Source organism: Leptodactylus fuscus, unplaced genomic scaffold (genome assembly GCF_031893055.1).
Source record: "Leptodactylus fuscus isolate aLepFus1 unplaced genomic scaffold, aLepFus1.hap2 HAP2_SCAFFOLD_56, whole genome shotgun sequence".
In the NCBI taxonomy this organism is placed as follows: domain Eukaryota; kingdom Metazoa; phylum Chordata; class Amphibia; order Anura; family Leptodactylidae; genus Leptodactylus; species Leptodactylus fuscus.
The window spans coordinates 233,685-246,000 of NW_027440589.1; the positions used below are offsets into that span (position 1 = coordinate 233,685).

Consider the following 12,316-nt stretch of genomic DNA (forward strand, 5'->3'; position numbering starts at 1 on the left):
CAGGACCCCCTCCCCCCATCAGTATCAGTCCTGGTCACAGCGCTCTCCATTGTATAGTGGCCATTCTTGGTATTGCACTACATTCACTTTCACCAGAGAGCTTTGTGCACACCTTGTGACCGGTGGTCGTGACCTCCCATGAGGCCCGCTGCCGTTATCATTGATGACGCCCCCAAAAAAACCCTTTAAGAAAACGTCTATGACCTGATTTATAGGACAATGTTCTGGGACACGTTTGAAGTCCGTCCCAAAAACACCCCAGAAATAAAACCGAGAGATCCTGGTTTCCCCCAGAGCTGAGGTTCTCCACTTTCATAGGGCACCAGAATTGCCGTTCTAGGTTCTGCCCGGACTGAAGGGTCCCGTTCAGTTTTAGGTCTTTTTAGGGGTTGTTTTTGGGGCCGGTTGTTGGTTTTTGAGGATTTTTGGGTGGTTCATCTTGTCTTCGTTGATCTTCTTCCAGGGTCCTGCCGACCATCACTGATGCCTTATGAATTCCTACACGATAGTGGAATGTAAAGAGTCTATGAACCCCCTGCGGATCAGTGTGGGTGGTCTCCCAGTTCTGGCCTCCATGACAAAGACTGCGGACCCCCGTTTCAGGCCTCGCTGGCGAGCCATTGTCGTGTCCTTGTTGGGCTTGGCCTTCTTACTCTTGCTGCTTTGTTACCATCGCTCTTCGAGCCCGAGGACTGTGTTACCGAATGCCCATAACTGGAAGACCTTAGCGGGCGAGCTGTATAATGACACCTACCCCCTGACCCCACCCCAGAAGACCCCGGATGGACTGCGATACCAGATTGCCATTATCGCAGACTTAGACACGGACTCGCGCAGCTCCAAAGACCACACTTGGTTCAGCTATCTGAAGAAAGGTCACCTAACGCTTTTCAACAGCGGCGACCGAGTGACTGTAGAATGGGAGAAAGACGACGTGGTCCTGGAGACGCACCTGGCCGAAAAGGGACGAGGGATGGAACTGTCTGAGCTCGTTGTATTTAATGGAAGGTTGTATTCGGTGGATGACCGGACAGGGGTCATTTACAGAGTGGACGGAAACAAAGCGGTACCCTGGGTCATACTGACCGACGGAGACGGCACCGTGGATAAAGGTGAGGGGGTAAAGCTGTGTAAGGTCGTCACCGAAGTAGATCCCAGTACCCACGTCTAAGACAACTAACGTGGGTCCAAGTACTCATGTCTATGTCCATCAAAGTAGAGCCAAGTACCCAGGTCTAAGACAACCAACGTGGGTCCAAGTACTCATGTCTAGGACCATCAAAGTAGATCCAAGTACCCAGGTCTAAGACAACCAATGTGGATCCAAGTACTCATGTCTAGGACCATCAAAGTAGATCCAAGTACCCACATCTAGGACCATCAAAGTAGAGCCAAGTACCCACGTCTAGGTCCATCAAAGTAGAGCCAAATACCCATGACTAGGACCATCAAAGTAGAGCCAAGTACCCACGTCTAGGACCATCAAAGTAGAGCCAAGTACCCACGTCTAGGTCCATCAAAGTAGAGCCAAGTACCCACGTCTAGTACCATCAAAGTAGAGCCAAGTACCCACGTCTAGGACCATCAAAGTAGAGTCAAGTACCCACATCTAGGTCCATCAGAGTAGAGCCAAGTACCCACGTCTAGGACCATCAAAGTAGAGCCAAGTACCCACGTCTAGGTCCATCAAAGTAGAGCCAAGTACCCACATCTAGGACCATCAAAGTAGAGCCAAGTACCCACGTCTAGGACCATCAAAGTAGATTCCAGCACCCATGTCTAGGACCATCAAAGTAGATCCAAGTACCCACGTCTAGGACCATCAAAGTAGATTCCAGCACCCACGTCTAGGACCATCAAAGTAGAGCCAAGTACCCACGTCTAGGACCATCAAAGTAGAGCCAAGTACCCACGTCTAGGACCATCAAAGTAGAGCCAAGTACCCACGTCTAGGACCATCAAAGTAGAGCCAAGTACCCACGTCTAGGTCCATCAAAGTAGAGCCAAGTACCCACGTCTAGGACCATCAAAGTAGATCCAAGTACCCACGTCTAGGACCATCAAAGTAGAGCCAAGTACCCACGTCTAAGACCATCAAAGTAGATTCCAGCACCCATGTCTAGGACCATCAAAGTAGATCCAAGTACCCACGTCTAAAACCATCAAAGTAGAGCCAAGTACCCACGTCTAGGACCATCAAAGTAGAGCCAAGTACCCACGTCTAGGACCATCAAAGTAGAGCCAAGTACCCACATCTAGGACCATCAAAGTAGAGCCAAGTACCCACGTCTAAGACCATCAAAGTAGATTCCAGCACCCATGTCTAGGACCATCAAAGTAGATTCCAGTACCCACGTCTAGGACCATCAAAGTAGATTCCAGCACCCACGTCTAGGACCATCAAAGTAGATTCCAGCACCCACGTCTAGGACCATCAAAGTAGAGCCAAGTACCCACGTCTAGGTCCATCAAAGTAGATCCAAGTACCCACATCTAGGTCCATCAAAGTAGATCCAAGTACCCACATCTAGGTCCATCAAAGTAGAGCCAAGTACCTGTGCCTAGGACCATCTAAGTAGATTCCAGCACCCATGTCTAGGACCATCAGAGTAGATTCTAATACCCACGTCTAGGACCATCCGAGTAGATTCCAGTATCCACGTCTAGGACCATCCGAGTAGATTCCAGTATCCACGTCTAGGACCATCCGAGTAGATTCCAGTATCCACGTCTAGGACCATCCGAGTAGATTCCAGTATCCACGTCTAGGACCATCCGAGTAGATTCCAGTATCCACGTCTAGGACCATCCGAGTAGATTCCAGTATCCACGTCTAGGACCATCCGAGTAGATTCTAATACCCACGTCTAGGACCATCCGAGTAGATTCCAGTACCCACGACTAGGACCATCAAAGTAGATTCCAGTACCCACGTCTAGGACCATCAGAGTAGATTCCAGTATCCACGTCTAGGACCATCCGAGTAGATTCTAATACCCACGTCTAGGACCATCCGAGTAGATTCCAGTACCCACGACTAGGACCATCAAAGTAGATTCCAGTGCCCACATCTAGGACCATCAGAGTAGATTCCAGTACCCACGTCTAGGACCATCAGAGCAGATTCCAGTACCCACGTCTAGGACCATCAGAGTAGATTCCAGTGCCCACACCATCAGAGTAGATCTGAACTTCCCATGTGTAGTCCCTGTACCTCTATGTAGTTCCTCACGCTTTGAGGATGAAGTCCCAGAGCCGCACCATCCGCTTCCGATAACACTGGTAAGGTAACCTGGACATGGCGGCCCCTGGTATATAGGAGATGTCCCACAGTCATCAGGTGACTTATGGAAGAAGGTGTAAGCAGGATAAGGAGGCCTTGTGGAGGACAAGTCTTACTATTAAAGGGGTGATTCTTCAGACAATATACTCCGGAGTGTCCCTTTAAGGCCTCACAGGGCGGTGTATTTTGGCCTCCGTTCCCAGCACTTGAGTGTGTCAACATTTGATGTGTAAATAAGAGGCAGCGTAATAAGCCGACACCTAGGCCTGAGAGCACCGATGGGGTGCGGAGAGCTCACGCTAACCTGTGAGAGGGTCAGAGAGGCGGCCCCCCAGGTGCAGAGACCCCCACCATTATAACGGTACGGGCACTCTGCACCTTCTTGTATCATCTACTTGGATGGCGAAGAGAGCCAGACAGAGCCCAAGGCCCATAGTCCTCAGCAGGTGGTGGTGGTCTCCACACGTGGCCCCCACTCTGATCAGTAAGTCAGAAGGTTAGTGAGACACTTTAAGGCCGACGTTGTGTTTCCCGGGTCTGTCAGGTTGTCGGCTCAGCAGCGTTGCGTCGCCTTCACGATTGTTCCTTGAACTTGGGCCACTTGGCCACGTAAGAAGCTTCCGCGTGGCCCTATTCAGTATATGACAATAGTCCGCCCTGCGTATAAACGGGCCTTAAATATGAGTAACTCTGATGAAGAAGAGTCCGGCGACGCCTCACCGAAAACTAGGCCAAAATGTAGTAGCCACGTGTAAGAAAGTAAGTGCCCCCCTGAATCAACGACTCGCAGAACCCTGAGCTTTATCCGTCTCTCACATCCTTCTGGAGGAGGTTTGGCCGACTCTTCCTTCCGATGTGGCTGCAGGTCCTTGAGACTTGTTCACATTGGGATTCGCTGTGTTTATATACGAGGCGTCCGCTGTATTATTACCGTGGCGGTCGGGAAGAGGTTAAACCAAGGTTTAATATGAAACCTATTTTTTAAGAATTTTTGCTGCTGCTATTTTTAATTTTCCAGTCACTGTCCATAATAATTAATAAAGGCCTATCTCCTGCAATATTCACTCTGACCCCTCCGCCTAATAATAGACTAACACTTGCCATTTCTGTAGCCGGTCTCATCTAAGTTATAGATAAAACCACTGACCCCTCATTACATCACTACTGACAACAGATGATGTCACCGCTTAGCTCCTCCCCCTCCCCACACTGAGCATGTCTAGAAAACTCTCCATAGACCTCAATGAGACTATTACTGCCTATGGCCGACACTAACAGCAGAGGCGGAGACAAGATGGAGACAAGATGGCCGCCCCCGTAGTCATGGACTAGAAATAGACAATAAAAACACATTAGAAAATAATTGGATTTAAAAAAAATACATTTTAAAAATTTGGTGACATTCCCTTTAAGGGCCGGTCACAGCATTTCTATTGGTGTAAATGAAAGTGCCCCAAAGAAGCCGCACCCCTATGGGAGGGGAAACTGCCCGAATGTGCCCCCTGCTGGTAGGAAGTTATACACAAGGCAGCCTCTGTACATGGGGTGTATACACTATATACTATGGGATGTATACACTATATACAGTGGGACTATATACAAGGCAGTGCGCAGGCTCTCTATACATGGGACCTATACACTATATACTATGGGACCTATATACTATGGGACTATATACAAGGCAGTGGGCAGTCTCTCTGTACGTGGGGTGTATACACTATATACAAGGCAGTGGGCAGCCTCTCTGTACATGGGACCTATACACTATATACTATGGGACCTATATACTATGGGACTATATACAAGGCAGTGGGCAGCCTCTCTGTACGTGGGGTGTATACACTATATACTATGGGATGTATACACTATATACAGTGGGACTATATACAAGGCAGTGCGCAGGCTCTCTGTACATGGGATCTATATGCTATGGGACGTATACATTATATACTATGGGACTATATACATGGCAGTGGGCAGTCTCTCTGTACGTGGGGTGTATACACTATATACAAGGCAGTGGGCAGCCTCTCTGTACATGGGACCTATACACTATATACTATGGGACCTATATACTATGGGACTATATACAAGGCAGTGGGCAGCCTCTCTGTACGTGGGACGTATACACTATATACAAGGCAGTGGGCAGCCTCTGTACGTGGGATGTATAAACTATATACAAGGCAGTGGGCAGCCTCTCTATACATGGGACCTATACACTATATACTATGGGACCTATATACTATGGGACTATATACAAGGCAGTGGGCAGTCTCTCTGTACGTGGGGTGTATACACTATATACAAGGCAGTGGGCAGCCTCTCTGTACATGGGACCTATACACTATATACTATGGGACCTATATACTATGGGACTATATACAAGGCAGTGGGCAGCCTCTCTGTACGTGGGACGTATACACTATATACAAGGCAGTGGGCAGCCTCTGTACGTGGGATGTATACACTATATACAAGGCAGTGGGCAGCCTCTCTATACATGGGACCTATACACTATATACTATGGGACCTATATACTATGGGACTATATACAAGGCAGTGGGCAGCCTCTCTGTACGTGGGACGTATACACTATATACAAGGCAGTGGGCAGCCTCTGTACGTGGGATGTATAAACTATATACAAGGCAGTGGGCAGCCTCTCTATACATGGGACCTATACACTATATACTATGGGACCTATATACTATGGGACTATATACAAGGCAGTGGGCAGTCTCTCTGTACGTGGGACGTATACACTATATACAAGGCAGTGGGCAGCCTCTCTGTACATGGGGTCTATACACTATATACAAGGCAGTGGGCAGCCTCTCTGTACATGGGGTCTATACACTATATACAAGGCAGTGGGCAGCCTCTCTGTACGTGGGGTCTATACACTATGGGACGTATACACTATATACAAGGCAGTGGGCAGCCTCTCTGTACATGGGGTCTATACACTATATACAAGGCAGTGGGCAGCCTCTCTGTACATGGGGTCTATACACTATATACAAGGCAGTGGGCAGCCTCTCTGTACGTGGGGTCTATACACTATGGGACGTATACACTATATACAAGGCAGTGGGCAGCCTCTCTGTACGTGGGACGTATACACTATATACAAGGCAGTGGGCAGCCTCTCTGTACATGGGGTCTATACACTATGGGACGTATACACTATATACAAGGCAGTGGGCAGCCTCTCTGTACATGGGGTCTATACACTATATACAAGGCAGTGGGCAGCCTCTCTGTACGTGGGGTCTATACACTATGGGACGTATACACTATATACAAGGCAGTGGGCAGCCTCTCTGTACGTGGGGTCTATACACTATGGCACAGTATACAAGCTGGATATACTTGCCTCTTGCCCCCCCTTATTTTGTGTCGTCTTGTCGTTGCAGGGTTTAAGGCGGAGTGGCTGGCGGTGAAGGACGAGCTCCTGTATATTGGGGGGCTGGGCAAGGAGTGGACCACCACCACCGGCAAGGTCCTGAATGAAAACCCCGAATGGATAAAGGTGGTGGGGCCCCGGGGGGACGTTCAGCACCACAACTGGGTCCCCAACTACAACCTGTTACGAGAGGCCGCTGGTATAAAGCCCCCGGGTAAGGAGTGACTGGTGCAGTATAGTGGAGTGGACACCAGTACAGAGCCCTATAGACACCCGCAATATACAGCCCATAGGTGTCTAGAGGGAGGGGGGGGAGAGCCCTATAGACACCCGCAATATACAGCCCATAGGTGTCTAGAGGGGGGGGGGAGAGCCCTATAGACACCCGCAATATACAGCCCATAGGTGTCTAGAGGGAGGGGGGGCAGAGCCCTATAGACACCCGCAATATACAGCCCATAGGTGTCTAGAGGGGGGGAGAGCCCTATAGACACCCGCAATATACAGCCCATAGGTGTCTGGGGGGGGGGGGAGAGCCCTATAGACACCCGCAATATACAGCCCATAGGTGTCTAGAGGGGGGGGCAGAGCCCTATAGACACCCGCAATATACAGCCCATAGGTGTCTAGAGGGGGGGCAGAGCCCTATAGACACCCGCAATATACAGCCCATAGGTGTCTGGGGGGGAGAGCCCTATAGACACCCGCAATATACAGCCCATAGGTGTCTAGAGGGGGGGGGGAGCCCTATTGACACCCGCAATATACAGCCCATAGGTGTCTGGGGGGGGGGGGAGAGCCCTATAGACACCCGCAATATACAGCCCATAGGTGTCTAGAGGGGGGGGGAGAGCCCTATAGACACCCGCAATATACAGCCCATAGGTGTCTAGAGGGAGGGGGGGCAGAGCCCTATAGACACCCGCAATATACAGCCCATAGGTGTCTAGAGGGGGGAGGAAACCCTATAGACACCCGCAATATACAGCCCATAGGTGTCTGGGGGGGGGGGAGAGCCCTATAGACACCCGCAATATACAGCCCATAGGTGTCTGGGGGGGGGAGAGCCCTATAGACACCCGCAATATACAGCCCATAGGTGTCTAGAGGGGGGGAGAGAGCCCTATAGACAACCGCAATATACAGCCCATAGGTGTCTAGAGGGGGGGGCAGAGCCCTATAGACACCCGCAATATACAGCCCATAGGTGTCTAGAGGGGGGGGCAGAGCCCTATAGACACCCGCAATATACAGCCCATAGGTGTCTAGAGGGAGGGGGGGCAGAGCTCTATAGACACCCGCAATATACAGCCCATAGGTGTCTAGAGGGAGGGGGGGGCAGAGCCCTATAGACACCCGCAATATACAGCCCATAGGTGTCTAGAGGGGGGGGGAGAGCCCTATAGACACCCGCAATATACAGCCCATAGGTGTCTAGAGGGAGGGGGGGCAGAGCCCTATAGACACCCGCAATATACAGCCCATAGGTGTCTAGAGGGGGGGCAGAGCCCTATAGAATCCCGCAATATACAGCCCATAGGTGTCTAGAGGGGGGGGGAGCCCTATAGACACCCGCAATATACAGCCCATAGGTGTCTGGGGGGGGGGGAGAGCCCTATAGACACCCGCAATATACAGCCCATAGGTGTCTGGGGGGGGAGAGCCCTATAGACACCCGCAATATACAGCCCATAGGTGTCTAGAGGGGGGGGGGCAGAGCCCTATAGACACCCGCAATATACAGCCCATAGGTGTCTAGAGGGGGGGCAGAGCCCTATAGACACCCGCAATATACAGCCCATAGGTGTCTAGAGGGGGGGGGGGCAGAGCCCTATAGACACCCGCAATATACAGCCCATAGGTGTCTAGAGGGAGGGGGGCAGAGCCCTATAGACACCCGCAATATACAGCCCATAGGTGTCTAGAGGGGGGGGAGAGCCCTATAGACACCCACAATATACAGCCCATAGGTGTCTAGAGGGAGGGGGGGCAGAGCCCTATAGACACCCGCAATATACAGCCCATAGGTGTCTAGAGGGGGGGGCAGAGCCCTATAGAAACCCGCAATATACAGCCCATAGGTGTCTAGAGGGGGGGGGAGCCCTATAGACACCCGCAATATACAGCCCATAGGTGTCTGGGGGGGGAGAGCCCTATAGACACCTGCAATATACAGCCCATAGGTGTCTGGGGGGGAGAGCCCTATAGACACCTGCAATATACAGCCCATAGGTGTCTGGGGGGGGAGAGCCCTATAGACACCCGCAATATACAGCCCATAGGTGTCTAGAGGGGGGGGAGAGCCCTATAGACACCCGCAATATACAGCCCATAGGTGTCTAGAGGGGGGGGGAGAGCCCTATAGACACCCGCAATATACAGCCCATAGGTGTCTAGAGGGGGGGGTGCCCTATAGACACCCGCAATATACAGCCCATAGGTGTCTAGAGGGAGGGGGGAGCCCTATAGACACCTGCAATATACAGCCCATAGGTTTCTAGAGGGGGGGGGGGAGAGCCCTATAGACACCCGCAATATACAGCCCATAGGTGTCTAGAGGGGGGGGGGAGCCCTATAGACACCCACAATATGCAGCCCATAGGTGTCTAGAGGGGGGGGGAGAGCCCTATAGACACCCGCAATATACAGCCCATAGGTGTCTAGAGGGGGGGGAGCCCTATAGACACCCGCAATATACAGCCCATAGGTGTCTAGAGGGAGGGGGGGAGCCCTATAGACACCCGCAATATACAGCCCATAGGTGTCTAGAGGGGGGGGGCAGAGCCCTATAGACACCCGCAATATACAGCCCATAGGTGTCTAGAGGGAGGGGGGCAGAGCCCTATAGACACCCGCAATATACAGCCCATAGGTGTCTAGAGGGGGGGGGAGCCCTATAGACACCCGCAATATACAGCCCATAGGTGTCTGGGGGGGGAGAGCCCTATAGACACCCGCAATATACAGCCCATAGGTGTCTGGGGGGGGGGGAGAGCCCTATAGACACCCGCAATATACAGCCCATAGGTGTCTGGGGGGGGGCAGAGCCCTATAGACACCCGCAATATACAGCCCATAGGTGTCTGGGGGGGAGAGCCCTATAGACACCCGCAATATACAGCCCATAGGTGTCTGGGGGGGGGAGAGCCCTATAGACACCCGCAATATACAGCCCATAGGTGTCTAGAGGGAGGGGGGGCAGAGCCCTATAGACACCCGCAATATACAGCCCATAGGTGTCTAGAGGGAAGGGGGGCAGAGCCCTATAGACACTCGCAATATACAGCCCATAGGTGTCTAGAGGGGGGGGAGCCCTATAGACACCCGCAATATACAGCCCATAGGTGTCTGGGGGGGGAGCCCTATAGACACCCGCAATATACAGCCCATAGGTGTCTGGGGGGGGGAGAGCCCTATAGACACCCGCAATATACAGCCCATAGGTGTCTAGAGGGGGGGAGCCCTATAGACACCCGCAATATACAGCCCATAGGTGTCTGGGGGGGGAGAGCCCTATAGACACCCGCAATATACAGCCCATAGGTGTCTAGAGGGAGGGGGGCAGAGCCCTATAGACACCCGCAATATACAGCCCATAGGTGTCTAGAGGGGGGGCAGAGCCCTATAGACACCCGCAATATACAGCCCATAGGTGTCTAGAGGGAGGGGGGGCAGAGCCCTATAGACACCCGCAATATACAGCCCTTATTTACTAGAGGGAGGGGGGGCAGAGCCCTATAGACACCCGCAATATACAGCCCATAGGTGTCTAGAGGGGGGGGGAGCCCTATAGAAACCCGCAATATACAGCCCATAGGTGTCTAGAGGGGGGGAGCCCTATAGACACCCGCAATATACAGCCCATAGGTGTCTGGGGGGGAGAGCCCTATAGACACCCGCAATATACAGCTCATAGGTGTCTGGGGGGGGGAGAGCCCTATAGACACCCGCAATATACAGCCCATAGGTGTCTAGAGGGGGGGGAGAGCCCTATAGACACCCGCAATATACAGCCCATAGGTGTCTGGGGGGGGAGAGCCCTATAGACACCCGCAATATACAGCCCATAGGTGTCTAGAGGGGGGGGAGCCCTATAGACACCCGCAATATACAGCCCATAGGTGTCTAGAGGGGAGGGGAGCCCTATAGACACCCGCAATATACAGCCCATAGGTGTCTAGAGGGAGGGGGGGGAGCCCTATAGACACCTGCAATATACAGCCCATAGGTTTCTAGAGGGGGGGGGAGCCCTATAGACACCCGCAATATACAGCCCATAGGTGTCTAGAGGGGGGGCAGAGCCCTATAGACACCCGCAATATACAGCCCATAGGTGTCTAGAGGGAGGGGGGGGAGCCCTATAGACACCCGCAATATACAGCCCATAGGTGTCTGGGGGGGAGAGCCCTATAGACACCCGCAATATACAGCCCATAGGTGTCTAGAGGGGGGGAGCCCTATAGACACCCGCAATATACAGCCCATAGGTGTCTAGGGGGGGAGAGCCCTATACACACCCGCAATATACAGCCCATAGGTGTCTGGGGGGGGAGAGCCCTATAGACACCCGCAATATACAGCCCATAGGTGTCTAGAGGGGGGGGAGCCCTATAGACACCCGCAATATTCAGCCCATAGGTGTCTAGAGGGGGGGGGAGCCCTATAGACACCCGCAATATACAGCCCATAGGTGTCTGGGGGGGGGAGAGCCCTATAGACACCCGCAATATACAGCCCATAGGTGTCTAGAGGGGGGGGAGCCCTATAGACACCCGCAATATACAGCCCATAGGTGTCTGGGGGGGGGAGAGCCCTATAGACACCCGCAATATACAGCCCATAGGTGTCTAGAGGGGGGGGAGCCCTATAGACACCCGCAATATACAGCCCATAGGTGTCTGGGGGGGGAGAGCCCTATAGACACCCGCAATATACAGCCCATAGGTGTCTAGAGAGGGGGGGAGCCCTATAGACACCCGCAATATACAGCCCATAGGTGTCTGGGGGGGGGAGAGCCCTATAGACACCCGCAATATACAGCCCATAGGTGTCTGGGGGGGGAGCCCTATAGACACCCGCAATATACAGCCCATAGGTGTCTGGGGGGGGGGAGAGCCCTATAGACACCCGCAATATACAGCCCATAGGTGTCTAGAGGGGGGGGAGCCCTATAGACACCCGCAATATACAGCCCATAGGTGTCTAGAGGGGGGGGGAGCCCTATAGACACCCGCAATATACAGCCCATAGGTGTCTGGGGGGGGGGAGAGCCCTATAGACACCTGCAATATACAGCCCATAGGTGTCTGGGGGGGGGGAGAGCCCTATAGACACCCGCAATATACAGCCCATAGGTGTCTGGGGGGGGAGAGCCCTATAGACACCCGCAATATACAGCCCATAGGTGTCTAGAGGGGGGGGAGCCCTATAGACACCCGCAATATACAGCCCATAGGTGTCTGGGGGGGGGAGAGCCCTATAGACACCTGCAATATACAGCCCATAGGTGTCTGGGGGGGGGAGAGCCCTATAGACACCCGCAATATACAGCCCATAGGTGTCTAGAGGGGGGGGGAGCCCTATAGACACCCGCAATATACAGCCCATAGGTGTCTGGGGGGGGG

At 52.6% G+C, this 12,316-nt stretch overlaps 1 protein-coding gene across 1 annotated transcript in view; it reads left to right on the forward strand.

Moving 5' to 3' along the window:
* Positions 1 to 12,316, forward strand: part of CANT1 (calcium activated nucleotidase 1) — a 47,904-nt gene that overhangs the window by 33,862 nt on the left and 1,726 nt on the right. The window contains exons 2-3 of the mRNA XM_075261879.1: positions 464 to 1,112; positions 6,703 to 6,906. Of these exons, the coding sequence (XP_075117980.1) occupies positions 491 to 1,112; positions 6,703 to 6,906 (826 nt within the window). The 5' untranslated portion in view covers positions 464 to 490. The remainder of the gene's footprint in view (positions 1 to 463; positions 1,113 to 6,702; positions 6,907 to 12,316) is intronic.